This window comes from Ochotona princeps, chromosome 2, assembly GCF_030435755.1.
Source record: "Ochotona princeps isolate mOchPri1 chromosome 2, mOchPri1.hap1, whole genome shotgun sequence".
NCBI classification, from domain to species: domain Eukaryota; kingdom Metazoa; phylum Chordata; class Mammalia; order Lagomorpha; family Ochotonidae; genus Ochotona; species Ochotona princeps.
The window spans coordinates 114,608,710-114,627,712 of NC_080833.1; the positions used below are offsets into that span (position 1 = coordinate 114,608,710).

Genomic DNA, 19,003 nt, shown 5'->3' on the forward strand with positions numbered 1-19,003 from the left:
AGCAGGTCCCGAGATACCAGGGCAGGTTTGTACTGAATCAATGGCTCCAAAATGCAGTCTGTAGACCAGCTCTGCTCTAGAATGAGTTCTCAATGGTCTGAAGCAAAATGAGGACAGAAATAATACAATCATCTGGATACATGTGAGAAAAATTTTACATATACAGTGCTTCTGCACCCATTGCTATTAGGGCCTCTTTTTGTGACAGTTATTTATGGTGAAGGTTAGGATGGTGCCTGGTTTTGCCTCATGGTTAAGATGTCCGTGTTACATTTTGCAGCACTTGCTTGGAGTCTGACTCCAGCTTCCCTCCAGGGTAGATCACTGTAGGCAGCAATGTTGACCCAAGTATTAGACTGAGTTCCTTATTCCCAACTTCCACATGGCAAATTTGTTTCTGTTGTAGACATGTGAGGAGTGGTTAAGCAAAGGGGTGCACTCTTCTCTATCTTACTGCCTCTCAAAAAAAATGCTGAATGATAAGAAGAAATTTCAGAGTTTCATGTTAGCTGGAGATACAATATGCTGGTTAAGGCAGTAGCATCCCATAGAGAGATGCTTGAGTGTGTGAACCACTTCTGTCTCTTGACAGTAACCTCCTGCTGATGAAAAGGCCTGGAATGTAATGATGAACCTTGAAGAACTGAGTATTTGACTACCTGCCAGCCACATGGGAGGTATTTCTGTACAACTTAAGGGATTGGAACAGAGAAATTGGAAGTGGGAACTCTTTCTCTTAATATTTTTCTTTGTAAAATAAGTTTTCAAAAGGAGTCTCATTTGAAAAAAAAAATGAATTTGTTTTATGTATTTTATTGTTTTTAGATTGATGTATTTATTTGAAAACCAGAGTTACACACACGCACACACACACACACACACACACACACACACACACACACAGAGACAAATTATCTATTCGTTGGTTAACTCTCTCAGTGGCTGCAATTTTGGGGACAGGGCAGGCTGAAGCCAAGAGCCAGGAGCTTCTTTCAGGTCTCATGTGGTGGCAGGGTCCAACATTTGGGTCATCTTTTGTTTCTTTTCCCAGACCAACTAGCAGCGGTAGATGGGGAGCAAGGATCCCCTGCAGAAAGCCTGGGCCAGCTCAGATTCTCCAAGCCACAGTCACATGGCCAGGAGAGCAAGGCACCCGAGCCTTGGGGTAGCCAGGAGCAGCCAGGAATCTACTGGCAAATTTGGTTAAAAAAAAAAATTATTCACAAAGGGACTAGGGAATAACTCCGTGTCTAAATCCTTGTCTTACATGCACCAGGATCCCATATTGGTTCTGGTTCTTATCCCAGTTCATCTGCTTCTCTTCCAATTCCCTGCTTGTGTCCTGGGAATGCAGTAGAGGATGGCCCAAAGACTTGGAACGTTGCACCTGCATGGGAGACATGACAGAAGCTCCTGGTTCCTGACTTTGGATTAGATCAGCTCCAGCTGCTGTAGCTACTTGGGGGGTGAACTAGTGCAAGAAAGATAATTCTCTCTGTTAATCTACCTTTCTTATGAAAAAAGAATCGTTAACAATTGCTCATAAAAATTTCACAGAAGTTTCTCATCTAAAAGCAGTAATGAGTCTTGCTTTTGCAATGGAGAAAGTTAATGCCCAGTCTACTCTTTTTTATTCATCAAGTTATAGGTGGGAACAATAAGGCATGAAAATATTTATTAAGAGAATTGGTGGGAGAATCAAGATGGCAGAATAGGGTAAGGACACATTTAAACAGATGGAAAAACATTCGATCAGGATGAAGTAGAGAGGACACATTCCAGGAAATAGGAGAAGACAGAACAACAGCAGAGGGGTACCTGGAGACTGACAGACACAGGAAAGCAGCGTATACAATGGTGTGGTGTTGCAGTGAATGATACTCCAGCGGCATTCAGCTAAAGGTGATCTGAACTCCACCAGCAGCTGGAAATCCACCAGCAACCGGGTGGGAAGGGACTTTTACTGGGAGCTTGAGCATGTAGAGCCCGGTCTCCCAAGGGTTAACTCCACAGCTTAGCTTGTTTCTCAAGAGGTGTAACAGAATGTGCAATCTTGGCATAAAACATATAGTCTCTGGCTTAAACGCAAGTTCCTGCTTCCTGTTTGACAAATTATGTCCCCGGGGGATTTTAGGAACTGCTTGAGCATTGGAAAATTACTGAGAGGAGCTAGGCAGAGTATAAAAGGCAGCCTGGAGTTTCAATAAACGACATTCTCCTTACACAAATGACCCAGTGTGTGTTGTCCTCTTTTCAACCCTAGTCCCTCCACTCGCTCAGGATATACATGACGTGGGTGTTGCCGGCACTGAGGAGAACACAGACAACGAACTGTCCATCATGTAGGTCTATTTGATTTGACCAGGAGCAGAAACTGAGCAGCAGATCCCAGATAGGCAGTGCGAGAACAGGGTGGATTTCACAGCCCAGTCTGCCCCCTACAGCCGAATTGGGCACCATTTTGCGTAAGGAGACAAGGGCTATGGTCAGTACTGAACATGTACTGAGCCAGGAGTAAAGTCATTTTTGACTCAGTGAACTGCAACGACGTGGCATTCTACAGGTTTCACCCAAGACAGGTCTGGAGAGCCCTCAGACGTGATGCCCAGCAGATCAGGAACTCTAGTAGTGGCATATCATGAGCCATTTTGTACAGTGTGGCAAAAGTTTAGGACTGCAGGGGACAACAGTGAGCTGCACATGCACTAAGCTTGACAAGAACTCACTAAGCTCAGTGCATTCCACTGGTCCCACAGGAAAACAATACCGACTTTGGCATCGCACGGGTCAAAATAGGTCTGTGTGGTAGCCAGAACTAACGTCCAACAGGTTCCGGCAAGATCAGCACCACCAACTACCTAGCTATATAGGACATCTGGTGTCTCCCTAATCCTGGCACCTGCTCCTATCAGAAGTGGGAGAAAGGTGCAGCCTCAGCACAGCATCGCAGGAGGTGGAGAGTGGTGAGCCAAGAGCTGGGGCTACAGAGACCATGGTGGAAATTTAACATAAGAACCCAGATCTGGAACTCTCTGGAGGGAGTGGCACAATTGGCTGCAAACAAAGAGCTGTGCACCAACTGCAATAAGTAAAATCGCATTGTAGACCTCTGGGTGACAGAGCTTAGAATCCTGCCCCAAGGAGAAGAATCTGCTAACCAAGAGCAGTACAATGACCAAGAGCAAAAGAAGAGACAAAGGCAAAATGAATATGACTGAAGTCTCCCCTGAAAAGGAGCAAAACCCTTTTCCAAACTCAGAGTTAACTGAGGAAGACATCGAGAAAATTGGGGACACAGAATTCAAAACACTTGTTATATAGCTTCTTATCTACAAGGAGAAGCACATAAAGCAGGCATTCAAAGAATTTAAGGAATATGTCACACTGAAAATGAATAAAATGAAAGCTAATATATCAGAAATGAAGAATACAGTGGAGCAAATTAAAAATACATTGAAGAGTCTCCGAAATATAATGAAGCAAGCACAAAAAAGGATCTCAAAATTAGAAGATATTTTCTGTCACCAGGAGGAAACAAACAAAAAACTGGAAGCAGAGCTGGATCAGGCTAAAAAAAAGTATTCAAGAATTGAACTATCAAGAGGCCAAATGTAAGAGTTATGGGAGTCCCAGAAAGTGCAGGAGGAAAAGCAGGGATTTAAAATGCGTTTAATAAAATAATAAGGGAAAATTTCCCTAGAGAGAGAATTGGGAAACAAGATCCAGGAGGGGCACAGAACTCCCAACCAGCTTGATCAAACACGATCTTCACGAAGACACATGGTAATCAAGCTCTCTTCAATGGAACATAAAAAAAAAAAAAAGATCCTTAAATGTGCAACTGACATATAAAGGAATGCCAATTAAGCTCACAGGAGATCTCTCACAGGAAGCTCTACAGGCAAGAAGAGAATGGAGTGACATATTCCAGATTCTAAAAGAAAACAATTGTCGGCCCAGGAAGACATATCCAGCAAAGCTTTCTTTTGTCTTGAAAATGAAACAGAATTCTTCCACAGTAAAGAAAAGTTAGAGAATATGCCTTTTCCAAACCTGCCCTACAAACGACACTTTAAAATGTTTTTTGACAGAGAAAAGGAATAGTACGCACCAAAACCAATGGCAAATGGGAAGAACATCCCGGTAAAATAACAACAGAAGACTAAATCAACTAACGACTCATTGCTAAAATGACAGGACCAAATTACCACCCATTCTTACTGATCCTGAATGTAAATGATTTAAACTCATCAATCAAATGTCATATATTATTAGACTGGATTAAAAAACAAAACTCATCTATTTGTTGCCTACAGCAGACACTTTTCACAAACAAAGATCAGCAGAAACTATATCTCATGGATTTTGATTTTTTTTGCTAGTTTCATCTCTTCAAAACACTTTCTTCTGATTGAATTCTTCAATGACTTATAGATCATACAAAAGCATTATTTTCTGCAAGAAGGTTCTTGATTTTCTTTTACATTTCTTTAGCGACACATCAGTCATTTAGTAGCATGTTATTTAACTTCATGGTATTGTTAATTTTTTTTCTTCCTGCTGTTGATTTTGTTTTGTGAGTTTTAATTCAAGGGGATGTATAGTAACTGTGAAATGGAAACTATCATATCTAGCAGCATGTAATTTAACTTCATGACATTGTAAATTTCTATTTTTCTTCCTGTTGTTGATTTTGTATTGTGGCTTTTCATTTAAGGGGATGTGTAGTAACTGTGTAATGGAGACTGCCATAACCAGATATGAGGATACAATGCAGCATGCATTTCTACTTCCAGATCAAAGATGACTCCCAATGAGACTGTTCACTATATCTTGACAATAGGATGCTGAACTCTGCCATTGTCCATGGCCACCATGATGGACGTACGACTGTGTATGAGGAACTCTACTATGGTAAAAATATAGAGGAACTCCACGAGGGGCAATTGAATTGGAGAGGGAATAAGGGAATTCCCAGGCATATGAAACTGTATCATAAAATGTTAATAATAAAAACAAGTAAAATTTTTAAAATGTAATAGGAATGTATTATTAATTAGTAGGTATTCACATGTGACTTGACCTTGGAGTCTTGGTTGTCACCAGTGGCTACTACTGAAGAATGAATAATGGCTTGAATATAATATTTTGCAGAATCATCTTTAAGATCACCTGCTTATGGGCCTGGCGACATGACCTAGCGGCTAAAGTCCTCACCTTGAATGCGCCAGGATCCCACATGGGCACCGGTTCTAATCCTGGCAACTCCACTTCCCATCCGGCTCCCTGCTTGTGGCCTGGGAAAACAGTCGAGGATGGCCCAATGCTTTGGGATCCTGCACCCACGTGGGAGACCTGGAAGAAGTTCCTGGCTCCTGGCTTTGGGTTGGCACAGCACCAGCCATTGTGCTCACTTGGTGAGTGAGTAATCAGAGGGAAGATCTTCCTCTCTGTCTCTCCTCCTCTATGTATATCTGACTTTGTAATAAAAATAAATAAATAAATCTTAAAAAAAAATACCTGCTTAGTCATGAAGTAAAAATAGAACAATTAAATGTTTGTGCAGAAGTTTGTGATGTGTCTAAGTAAATTTAAAAAAAAAAAGACAGCTTTTTGAGCTGTTAATAGAGGGCACCAGGTGACCCTTTCTATGTCTCTTTTCATCACCAAATCCACACACCCTTCTCGAGCACCAAATTCAGCTGGAGCTGGTCCCTGGCAGAGAACAAATACTCTAATCCATGAGGAATAATCAATAAAAATAGTGATGATGGGGTTTTAAGAATTCAATAATCAAATTTCCACCTTAAACAGTGTGACACATCTGAGTTCTACTCAGAAGTCAATACTGCTATGGTCAATATACCTTTGGAATGGATGAGTCATTCACTGTTGGCTCTCCTGTTGAGAAACCAGACAAAGATAGGATGCCAGATGAGCCAGCCACATCCACCCAGGAGACTCTTTTGACCTCCCAAAGAATGACTAGTCTTGTCCTATGTTTCCTGTTTTTCTTATAATTTAACATGTATTCACATCTTCCTTAAGTCATTCATATTATGCATATATTAGCTAATAAGAATGCATCATAGAGAATTATCAAAAAAAAATTTCCCCTTCCCCAAATCAAATTTAAAGTTTTCTAGACTTCCGTCAGTTGGGACATGAAATTTCAAACCCAAAATGTGTGGTGGAACTCACAGAACAACACATATTCTTTAATGTATCTCTCAGATTGGCAGCCAACATACAAAAAGAGTTCAAAACAGACAAGACATACATTGATGCATTTTATTGATCTCTCCTTATTACCAATCAAGATCCTCTATCTCTGACACTAAGATTTGACCGCAGATTCCTGGTCTCACACCGCAGAGCTTTCATCTGTAGAACAGGAGCACAGCTGCCTCGGTGATCTCCCGGCTGTTGCTGTAACCCCGATGGGTTCCATATCCATCCCAGTCAAAGGCAGAGAAATCCCCACACTGCACTGGATTGCTCTCAGGGAAGTATCCTCCTCCACCAATGCAGTGCTGGGAATACAAAGAAGAAACACAGGGAGGGATTTGATTGGGTGTGGACACCAGCAGGCTCTTAATGGTCAACTCCCATGGAATCTTTGTTCTTAATCTACTTCTCTTTATTCACTCCATCACATACAATGAGTTGGAACTCAAGATGTATGGGCCCAGCAGCGTGGCCTAGCAGCTAAAGTCCTCACCTTGAACGCACAGGGACCCCATGTGGGCACCGGTTCTAATCCCAGCAGCTCCACTTCCCATCCAGCTCCCTGCTTGTGGCTTGGGAAAGCAGCCAAGGACGGCCCAAAGCTTTGGGACCCTGCACCCACGTGTGGGAGACCCAGAGGAAGTTCCTGGCTCCTGGCTTCAGATGGGCACAGTACTGGCCAATTGCGCTCACTTGGAGAGTGAATCATCGGACGGAAGATCTTCCTCTCTGTCTCTCCTCTTCTCTGTACATCTGACTTTGTAATAAAAAAAATAAATAAAATCTTTAAAAAAGAAGAAATCAAGATCTATTTCTTAATTCTTTTGAACTTTTTTAAACATAAAATAAAAATGTTGTTTATTTACTTGAAAGACAGCATGACAAAGGTAGAATCAGAGTGAGACAGAGATCTGGATGCTGATTCACATCCCAAATGACTGCAAGAACCCAAGACTGGACCAGTCTGAAGTCAGGAGCCAGGAACTTCACATTTGTTTCCCGCATGTTGGCAGGGACTAAAGTACCTGAGCTTCTTGGTAGTATTAGCAGGAAACTTAATTGGAAGCAAAGCAACAAGGATTCCAACAAGGCACGCAAATGTAGGATACAGTTGTCACAAGCAGTAGATTGACACACTGTGCCACACGCTGGACCCTCATCCTATCCTTCAGAGTATGGATTCTCAGACTCAGTAATGGCCCTTTGCTCTCTGCACATGCCTTAAATACTCAATGCTCAGTCTACACCTCAATTTCTCTGTTGTGGGGAGACATCTTGTACAAAGAATCTAAAGTGTCACCCGTACAGTGCTGAGTCACAAATCTCTCTTTCCTGCCCAAGTATTTATTATGCTTGAGGATTCCATAAGCAATCAACACTGAGATGTGTCTACATAGACATCTCAAATGTTTCTGGACTTAGAAGAAAAAAGAATCACTACTTTCAATTCCATAATGATGTAAATTTTTGCTGATGGTATGTTGGAGCTTTCAATTGACTGGGATGATACTCTGCTGGCTCTGTCTTCAGACCAGAAAGGGTATACCTAATAAGCCGTTGAACTTGACTGGACAATAAGATGCTGGACTCTATGTTTGGTATACGCTTGCAATGGGGGAATCTCAACTGAACTTGAGCTGTGGTTATGCAACAAGGTGGAGGAATCCACCATGGTGGGAGGGTTTGGGGAGGGGTGGGGAGAACCCAAGTACCTATGAAATTGTGTCACATAATACAATGTAATTAATGAATTAAAAATAATAAATAAAAAAAATTTAAAACAAACAAACAAAAAAAAAAAAGAATCACTACTTTCCCTGATTTATCTACATTCCAACTTAATTGAAAATACCCAGTTACCAAAACAAACATCAAAAATGTTTTTCATGCTCTACATATCTTATGCCCCACAATCACCTGGAAATCAAACAGTTAAATTCCTCATGTGTGTATTTCTGGAACCCATTCATGTTCACTCAAGAACACCCTGGAACAGATGCTTCCTCTTTTAAATAGGATTTACACCTAATTCAAGTTCTCTAGCCCCCAATGTCACCTGATTTGAATATGCATCTTCCACACACATTATCTTAGTAAAACCAAAACCGACCAGCTCAGATTTTCCTGTTACAATATCCTTGACATAAGACACAAGCCCCTCCATGCCTTGATTCCTGTATGTTACATCGTCAGCCCCCTGGTATACCCATTATCAAACATTTATAAGCATCTTGCTCCCACTGAACACACCTCATTGCATCATACATCCATGATTTTGAACATGTTAGTCATCTACTAGTAAATGTTCTTCTCTGCTCCTTGTAACTTGTTGAACTCTAGACATGTTTCGAACCTCACACAAATCCCACCTTCCTTGGGTAATCAATGCTTGTCATCACTGCAGGCAGGAGCTCCTATGTTGTGTGCCAGAGCCCCTTGTCTGTACTTCTGCTACACTGCACGACACTGTGATTTAGCGTTTACCTTTGTGTCCTACTCAACATGAACGCCTCAAGATGACTGGGTCATCTCTGCATCTCAACTATCCAGCACCTTCTAGGTGTTCTAGATATGCATTTCTCAGGATCAGAGCAGTTAACAAACTGTAAAAACATGCATTCACTAACCATCTAAGCAGCCAGGGAAGCCAGCATAGGAAATGTTTGTCACAAAAAAATGGTATGAAGATACCTATTCCAACTCACTACCAGTGCCCACCCCCTTTCATCCTCTGCATCATCATCTGGAGGATCTCCTGTGAGAACACAGGACCCATTGTGGCTGGAAAATGGACACAATGATGGCTGAGAGAGGACATGAAGATGGCTCTCTCTCCTCCTTAATTGGGAAAAAACACAAAAATAGAGTGTCTAGAAGTCAATATTCCCCAATATTCTAAATCATGAATATCTTCATGACCTCAGTATAGATAAATACATCTCGAAGGAAACAAAAAAACGCACAAATGAGGAAAACGCTGATTAACTGAACTCCACTGAAATAAATTATATGCAGGGCCTGCACAGTGGTGCATCAGGCTAATCCTCTGCCCTGTGGTGCCAGCATCCCATATGGGTGTGATTTGTGTCTCTTCTGCTCCATTTTTGATCCAGCCTTGCCTGTGACCTGGGAAAGCAACAAAGGATGACCCAAGTCCTTCAGACTCTCCACACACATTGGAGACCCAGAAAAAGATCCTGGCTCCCAGCTTCAGATCAGCTTAGCTCTATCCATTGCAACCATGTGGGAAATGAACCACAGCATGGAAGACTTCTCTCTCCATCTGTTCTTCTCTCTTATTAAAAAAAATGCCCTTCAAATGAAAATAAAGAAATTATTAAATATTAAATTTTGTTCATATGACACTGTAAAAAGAAAAATGTGAAATAAAGCAAAAGCAGAGACACAAGGACACACACTAATACAACTCAGACACACTCACACATATTCATAAAAACAAACCTGACTCAAAGACACACAAATTTGGAGAAACACATGTAGGCACACACATTAATAAACTCATTTGTGTTGGTGCAATGGCTCAACTGGCTAATTCTCCACCTCCGAGTGCCAGTATCCCATATGGGCATTGTTATGGGTCCCAGCTGCATCACTTCCCATCCAACTCCATGCTGGCATTCTGGGAAATCAGATAGAAGGGTCCAGTGCCTTGGGACCCAGGACCCACAAGGGAGACCCAGAAGACGTTCCTGGCTTCAGATCGATCAGCTCAGGCCATTGTAACCATTTCGAGAGTGAACCAGTAGATAGAAGATCTTTCTCTATGTGTCTCCTCTCTGTAAATCTACATGTCCAATAAAAATAAATAGATCTTTTTTTAATTAAGATTTGTTTTTATTGGAAAATCAGATTTACCAAGAGATGGAGATCCAGCCAACTTCAGTTGGCTGATTCATTCCCCAAGTGGCCGAAATGGCCAGACTTAAAACAGCGCAAAATCAGGTGCCAGGAATTTCCTCCAGGTCTCCCATGTGGGTTCAGGGTCTCAAGGCTTTGGCCATCCTCTACTGCTTTCCCGGGCCACAAGCAGGGAGTTGGATGGGAAATGATATAGCCAGGACATGAACTGGTACCCATATGGGATCCCAGCAGATGCAAGGCGAAGACTTCAGCCACTAGATTATTGCACCAGGCCCAGGAAAAGTAAATCTTCAAAAAGATATGATAAATAGGCTTATACAGACATAGACACAGACAGGTACAGGCACTACTATAGGGTAAAATAGATACAGACACAAAACACACAGATACACACAAGCAGACAGACCTACATGCATACATATAACACAGAAATATAAGCACACAAGCACACACAGAAACAAAATCACCTCCTGCACACACAAGCACAGACAGTGAGCTCCCAAAACACTCACATGCTCAGTGTTGCAGCTAGTGACTTTGATCCCAGCACATAGTGCATTCACTGCTCTCTCGTTGTTAAACACCCTGAACTGGACAAATCCAGGAACAAATTCCTCTGGAAATACGAGACCAAAAAAAAAAAAAAAAACAGTTATGCTCAAAGAAATGACTAGAAACAGCTTCTGTGTCATCTTCCCAGATGCATAGAGATTCCCTAAACCCAGAACAGAGGCTACAGCAAACTTCCATGTGCAGCAGAGCCCAATGCTTCTGTCTGTTGCCAGTGGTTCATGCATGCCTACCATGAACTTGTCCCTGTGGGGAATGTCTCTCCATCTGGGAGCATAGAACTAATACCAGGGATTACAAAAGGACACTCCTTTGCCTAGGATCTAAGGTAGAAATGAGAAAGATCACCTATAACACAACAAAAGATCTGGCAGGGATGAGCAACGAGCAGGGTGGCCACCTCACATGTCTCCAATTGGCAGGTGTGGATATGTCCACAACACCTGCCCTCATTCACACAGAAAGACTTCACATATGCTAGTTTATTGTACTAAACATGCTTGTCTTATGATCACTGATAGCTCTTCTCACGACAGAAACTAAATTCTCACAACATTGTCAGTTTTTATTTCCTAGCAACATCACTCTATATCTTTTATTAACTCTTACAAGAGGCAAATTAGCTTACTGAATTTTTCAAAACTTGGATTCAAGTATTCCAAAAAGGGAATAACTGGAAATCTAACTTTACGTTCTAATTAACCTAATGATGCAAGACCATGTCAAGACCCCCAGAAGAGTGTGTTACTACTATAACTGCTCAACAAATGCAAGCAATAATTAAGTGTTGTCAATCATTTCTCTGTGAAGCAAAATCACAATTTATGATGAGACTCACTCTGGCCAATGGGTGAGTAATAAGAGGCAGTTTTTTGGGCATCACCAAAGTCATACACCACAGGTGACACTGGGCCATTATCGATCCAACACTTCCCTAACCCATATTTCACTGGATATCTCTGCAGGGGCAAAAGAGAGATTATGTGAGGAGAGTACAACAGATGTCAAACTGTGGAGAGGGAGAAATTTCTTCAAGCTAACTCGTTATCCACAAACCAGTCTCAGTAATAGTCAATCCTTTCTCCCCAGAGCTGTGTCTCCACAATGACCCAAACTTCATATCCCTCTCTCTTTCACACTCCCCATTTCCCCTGGCCCTCTAACATAGTCTGAATCAGTTTTTCTGTAAGGAAAAGGACATGGATTCACAGGAATCCCAAAGTAGGAGAATCAGCCAAGCAGAAGCAGTAAGAGATAATCAGCCACCCACACATCAGACCTGCTCCCTCCAAACACATGGCTTTCTGTTCACCAAAGAATGTGCCCACACCCAACAGCCCAGCGTACCTTGTAGAGGCCAAACAGGTTATGTCCCAGAAATTGGAGGAAGCCAGTGTTGGTGCGGTACCTCAGCAGGGAACGCATCCTCCACTGCTTCAGGGGCGTCTTGTTGGGAACGTGCCAGATTTCCAGGTCCTGGGCCTTGATGTCGTAGTAGCCAGGGTTCTGGAGAGTAACAGACAGTAAGCCTGACCAGCCCACGAAGTCAAGTGCAGACCTGTCTGAGCTGACAGCCAGGCATGTGGCAGCAGCCTCAGTTACCCCACTTCTAGCACACAATGATTCCTACATGAACTCCACGGCCTTGTTGGGGAGAAGTTTTGCTTCAAGACATCTAAGTACTTCTCCAGCTCTACTTGATGTCACCAACTTTTCATGCCCTTCCGTTACCTGCTTGTGGTGTCATCAACTCAACTCCTCATTCTCGCACAAGTGACAGAAAAGAGGACATTGTACCAACCTTGTAGTCATCGCTTGTTGCTGCCTCTGCAGACCCAAAGGTGTTGTAATTGGCCCAGTTGCCGTCCCCCTCTGCGTAGTCTGCCCTGTTGCCCTGCTGACTGGACCAGCGATCACCCTGCGTGCACTTCCCACCCATGTTGTTCTCATGCACACTGGCCACCAGGGTCCAGCCACCACCCCCAGAGGTCATGTCGCAGAAGGTCTGGTAGATGACTCCATTCTCAGTGCGGAGGAAATACAGGCCATCTGTAGAGAGAACCAACAAGAGCCTCGCTGTCTGTAAACTCATGGTGCACCTTAGCCCACACTAGAAAAGCTCAGGGAACCAAGAACATAGCCTTCCAGCTCCTTTCCTGTGGCCTGTTACTAAGTGGGCCTGGGGATGCTGGAATCTCCCCCAGGTTTACAAGAACATTCATCTGAAACTGCAAAATAGCCTAGAACTATCAAAACCTCTCAGTGACATATCCCAGATTTTCAACATGAACTGCTCCTATGACCCAGTAATTCCACCCCAATCTACACACACAGGAATTGTTAACAGCAGCTCACGTGGATATCTAAACACCAATGCTCATTATAGCATAAGAGTCACAAGAGACAAAAGGTGGGAACAACACAAACACACAAAAGAAAGACTAATGATGCACAAAATTGTGTGTGTGTGTGTGTGTGTGGTTTTAGAGAGACAGAAAGGATAAAATCAGTGAATACGTCATTGTATGCTATGGATATACCTCTAAAGCATGATGCTAAGTAAGACAGCTACCATAAAAGACAAATGATCCCTAATCCCCATTCTGTGAGGTAAACAAAGGGGCAAATTCATAGTGGGCAAAGGAAGGCAGAAGTGGCCACAACCTGAGAGCAGGCAGAATATGCAGAAAGTGCTTGCTGTACACTACATTTTGGTATCCACTCTGGGAAATGACAATGTCCTGGAGATGCAGCCTTGTGAAGGCTCCACTACGTAAGAAGGTATTAAAGACATTAAGTTGCAGCTAAAACTGTCTTAACTGCGAAATGTTTTCCACCATGTTATATTTGCAAATATATACATATGTTTTCTTAAAACTAAAACTAGTGGTTGTATATACTTAAATGAAATGAGCATTTATATGTATAATACCAAATGTTCTTTAAACAAAACTACAACAAAAAAAAACTACATTCTGCGAAGCCTAAGCACTTGACTAGTTCTGGCTGGCTGGCTGGCTGGCAGGCTCATCACTCACCACGGGATGCAGGGCACTTCTCTTTGATTTCCTTGCAGCTTCTGGGCAGAGATGGAGAATAATAACAGGTCTGTCTCATGGGATCTGTATAGTTAACAGCTGCAGAACAAGCAGAGTTTGGTTCTTCCTGTTGCTTTGACACAAAACCTCATGTCCCATTGTCCTGAATCCCAAACCGATTCCACTCCCACAGCAGAGCCCATTCTGTGCCTGCCTTCTACAGCTCTGAGAGACCCAGATCAGACCCATTCATCCCATCTCACCCCATCTCACCCAGCAGGCTTTATGCACATCCCCTCCATGCCACCACCAACTGTGATACTCCCTGCCCTAGACATTGGGCATTCCGACACATTCAGCATCCCCAAGGACTTGCCTCTAAGGAGATTACAGAGTCATCAATAGAACTCTATTGAGAAGAACAGATGATAAGAGCTAATCATGTTGGCACAAGCAAAACAAAGTATGTGACATGGGAAAGGCCAGGCCATAATGGAGAAAGGGGTTGTCAGGATGAGATCTCAGAGTCAAAACAGAACATCTTGTCCAAGGAACAACTAACCGTGTCCTGAGAAAATGTACAAGATATAACTGTAGGAAGAAAGAGAAGAAAACTACACATGGAATTGGAGGGCATCATGTCCAAAAGCAGAAAAATAAGCTAAATTATGATCTAGCCTATAGCAGAAAAAAAAAAGTAGCCTGCTGAAGCTGATCCTGGGTGAGGAGGCAGGGAGTAAGGAGACAACAGCTAGGAGTCCAGCAGAGGCGAGAAGGAAGACCCTTGTCTGTGAATCCCACTCCGCAAACTGCTCTGGACGTCCAGAGGAATGAGAATGCCCACATGCTGCAAGGCAGGTGAGTTCACCTGGGTGGAACTCAGTCCTCGCCATTGAGTGTCTTTGGAATTGAACTTCACATACCAAAGCCTCAGTTTCCTCATACTCAAAGCTAAGAAAAAGTGTTTTGTGAAGTCAGGTGAGAAAATACCTAAAACACATTGCCTTTTTTTTTTTTAATTGGAAAGTCAGATCTGCAGAGAGAAGGAGAGACAAAGAGGAACATCTTATGTCTGCTGATTCACTCCCCAAGTTGCTGCAACGGTCAGTGCTCAGCCAATCCAAGACCAGGAGACAGGAACTTCTTTCTGGGTCTTCCATGTGGGTACAGGGTCCCAAAGTTTGGCTGTCCTTGACTACTTTCCCAGGTCACAAGCAGGGAGCGGCATGGGAAGTAGGGATGCCAGGATATCATCCAGCACCATATGGGATCCCGCATGTGCAAGACGAGGACTTGAGACACTAGGCTACCATGCCTGGCCCAAAACATGTCTTCTTTAAAAATAAATTAATGAATAAATGGGGACTGGTTCAATCCTAGTGACTTAAACACTTGCACTGAATGTGCCAGGATACTAAATGTGTTTGTGCCCCTGCAGCTCCACTACCCATCCAGCTCCCTATTTGTGGCCTGAGAAGCAGTGGAGGATGGCTCAATACCTTAGGACCCTAAACCAACATTTGAGATCCTAAGGAGGCTCTTGGCTTTGGATCAGCTCAGCTCAGCTCAGGTTCAGCTACAGCCATTGCAGCCACTTGGAGAGTGACCCAGCAGATGCAAGATCTTCCTCTCTGTCTCTCCTTCTCTCTATAAAATCTGCCTTCCCAATAAAAATAAATTAATCTTTTCAATTATAAATAAGTAAATAACAAGAAAGAAAAACCAATTTTTAAGTACCATCACTCCGGTTATGGGAAAGAAACACATGAAGACACATTCCTCAGCAAAAATGTTACCGTGCCATTCCCAAGGAAATTGAAGATCAAGACCACTGACCTGGGGAAGAGCAGGGAGGAGACTTTTTTTCTCACTGATGCCCCCACAGGACCATGCAGAGGCTCAAAACATGGACAGTGCCCTCAGCTGCATCATCAGTGCTATGAGCCAGTCCCACAGACAGTCAGAAATCAGCATGAAGCCAACATGCACACCAACCTCTGTGCATCCCTAAGCACTCCCTGTGCCCTGGGAAAGATGGATCCAGGAAGCACCAGAACTAGCTTTGCCCTGGAGGACCAGAGCTGATCTGGGATGCTTCTCCACCCAGGAGGGCAACTCACCTGCACTGCGCCAGCTGCTGGCCACAACCAGGAGCAGCAGGAAGCCTAACTGGGTCATGGCAACCTAAAGAGAAGGAAGATGAAGGGCACTGGGTAGATATTTGGTTTGTCTACCTCTTTGGTCCCAGGCTGTGCACTCCTGCAAAGACTCCAGGCCCTCTTGCCTTGGGTTGAGTGCCACACATTCCTGCAACCAACGCCATGGCTACACCCCTGAATTGTAACAGGAGCTCCCCAACTCACAGACTGTTGGAGTTCCAGATGCACTTTGTCCAGCACCGGTCACAGCCTCCTTGGCACCTGCACAGGAGCTGAATGGAGATGGGAGCTCTCTCTGCAGAGGCTGCTGATGCAAGATGAGAAGCTGAGCCCTTTATGGAAAAAGCCCAGTGAGGGCCAGCCCAGATATCCAGCCACACCCTCCTTGGGCGTGATGCCCGTGGATGGACAGCCCTTGTTCACTCAAGGAAGGTTTACACAGTGATAACCCTTGAAATTCATACACTCTGAGGGATAAATGCTAAAGTCATCTGCAGGCATGGGTCCAATATTTGGGAAACTAAATGATTGTATGTCTCAAAAAATAAAGCACAAGTAGGTGAGTAAACCACCTGGAGTTGCCGTCACTTGGTTTTCTTTGTGTCTTTATTTTCTGAAAAGTAAAATCTTTTTAAAATTAAACAGCTACTATTATCATCACTTCTCCCCAAAAAGGAAACTTTAACAAAAAGGAGAATCACTTCAAAATAATATTAATGATTTAGCTGAATATGCTAAATTCCCTACAAAAACCACTGTTTTCTCCTTCGTTTTCTCATTTTGCCACAAACAGAGGAAAATTTATGTATTTGGGGAATAAATCAGTACAAATGCACTGAGATCTCCCAACCCTGCTGATGTTCTTCAGTTCTCATGACCCCACCTTCAGCTACATTGGAATTGATCATTTTTCCTTATGACACCACATGCGGAAGAAACAGCTTTCTGTAAACTTAGTGGAATGAAAGCCACAGGAAGTGTTTGAATCTTTCCTTTTCAGCCAATATGTTCTACTTAAACATTCAATTACTGCTTTACACAAAATTAAGTTATAGGAAAAAATACAGTACCAGGAAGGAAAATTCAGTGGAAAGATTACATTTCTTTGGTACCTTTATCATGGGTTTATGAAACTTTTGTAATCTTAGTATCATTATGCATTTCATCTTCAATAATCCACAAATCATGGAATTTCCATAACTGAGAGCATCTGTGAGTCTAGGGAAATAGCAAAGTCTCTCTTAGGGACTCGACCCAGTCAAACTACCATTATTTTACCACTAACTGTGCCCCATTGACTATAACTCACACTTCCTCTTGAATCTGTTTCCCATCACACCTGCTCCAACTCCCAAAGCCCCTGACACCGAGCCCCCAGTTCCTGCCACTGTGCCTGCACATGAAACTAAGGACAGGCCACAAGGAGGCCACTGAGGGCTCTTCACCTATATAAAATGGTTGATTGGGACCCCTGCAAAACAGGCCACTTCCCATGCATGCGTGCCTGAGAGTGGGGATATGTGATGGAGGGGATGGAGAAGCACAATACACAAGGTAGCTGAGCCTAGGGGAAAACCAGGTGGGGGTGCTTGGAGGGTCTCCCCAGACAAGGCAGTTATAACCACTGGTACACAAGGGATCAGGGAGCAAATACAGGCCAGACCAGGACGTAACAACTGCTAAAACACGTGAGTGTTAACTAGAGAGTACAGCTCGGTAGGGATTCTGATGGGGAGACCTAGCCAGGCCAAGGTACCTACCAGTAAGCACAGAGTTGGGTCTGGAAATAGATCAGGCCAGGTCACTGTACCAGTCCATACAAGTGAAAGTTTGGCAATGGGCAGACCAGGTCACTGCCACAACCGCCACAGATCTGGGAACTGGCATGATACGGGTCCTCAGGACTCTGCCAACTTGGCAGCTATACCAGCCAGTATGCAAGAGTCTGGGACTTGAGGCAAGAAGGATCTGGCTACAGCACTCAGCAGTGCACACAAGAACCATGATTGGGGGTAACATAGTCCATGTTGCAACACCCACTGGAATGTATAGGAGCCAGGTATAGGATATAGCATCGTAAGTGTTCAAGGTCTCCTTGACTGAGCCATTGTGCCTGCTGGTGCCCACAAGAGCCAGAACTAGGGCCTGCCAGGCCAGGCTGCAGTACCCACCAGCACATACAACTTCCAGGTATAGGGTAGGCCAAGCCAGTCCATAATGCCCTCTGGCACACACCACAGCCAGGGTTAGGGGTCAACCTGGTGGGGGTTTTGCTGAGTCACTTTGAGCAGGTCAGGACACCCCCTGGTGGGTACAAGTTAGGTCTAGGGGTGAACCACATTGGGCCATTGCACCTGCTGGTGCAAGCAAGAATTGCATCTGGGCAACAGCTCGTTAGCGGTTCAAAGGGTTGTCCTGGTTAAGTCACTGTACCCACTAGAAGTTATGAGAACCAGGGCTTATGTGGACCAGGCCAGACAGGTGTATCCACTAGTACTCACATGAACTGAGGCTTGAAGTTAACCTGGTATGGGTTCTGGAGGGTTCTCTCCAACCCCCCATGTACGCGCGTGCATACACCATGCTAACATACTCAAACATCCAGGAGATTCACCAAGGAGGCATCTAGACCAGGTGCAGCACTTACTCCTCTTCCCATTCCTGACACTCTCCATCCCTACCAGAGGTCCACATGGGTTTGCAATCCCCATCATCTCACCACTGTAACAAACCTTCAAATTTCATGATTTTTTAATGAAATAAACAATTTTTTTAATTAATAACAATCATTCTGTATGCTTGAGACTCCGTAATGGGAGCAGAGTTTGTAGGTCTGGTTTGTTTGGGATAAGGAACAGAAGTTAAATGAGCAAGGAACATTCCTAGCATTGGCAGTGCGGAGAAGTTGGGGGAGTAAGAGAACTGTCAAGAGACATAAACTGCAACAAACTAACTTGTTAAGTTTGGGACTATGAGGGCACAGCCTGAGATTAGGTTGCACTTACTGGCAACTGGAAATTGTTGGGAAGTGGGGGAGTGTTGAGGAAAATGAAGACTGAAGGATAGACCACTGCTTTAGCTACATCACTACTTGTGGGTTTTAAGTTTGCCATAATATCAACCTCC

At 43.6% G+C, this 19,003-nt stretch overlaps 1 protein-coding gene across 2 annotated transcripts; it reads right to left on the reverse strand.

Annotated features, from left to right (window-relative positions):
* Positions 1-6,295: 6,295 nt before the first annotated feature.
* On the reverse strand, positions 6,296-15,923 carry LOC101519616 (intelectin-1). Of its 2 annotated transcripts, XM_004589277.2 has the most exons (7): positions 15,839-15,923; positions 13,719-13,817; positions 12,482-12,729; positions 12,028-12,186; positions 11,519-11,639; positions 10,623-10,726; positions 6,296-6,533 (listed from the first exon to the last, which is right to left on the reverse strand). In XM_004589277.2, exons 1-7 carry the CDS (start codon positions 15,894-15,896, stop codon positions 6,381-6,383), a joined length of 942 nt encoding a protein of 313 aa, XP_004589334.2. In that variant the 5' UTR covers positions 15,897-15,923; the 3' UTR covers positions 6,296-6,380. The 2 variants fall into 2 exon arrangements, with proteins under 2 accessions (XP_004589334.2, XP_058516928.1); XM_058660945.1 differs by lacking the exon at positions 10,623-10,726 and having other exon boundaries at positions 6,369-6,533.
* Positions 15,924-19,003: the final 3,080 nt, after the last annotated feature.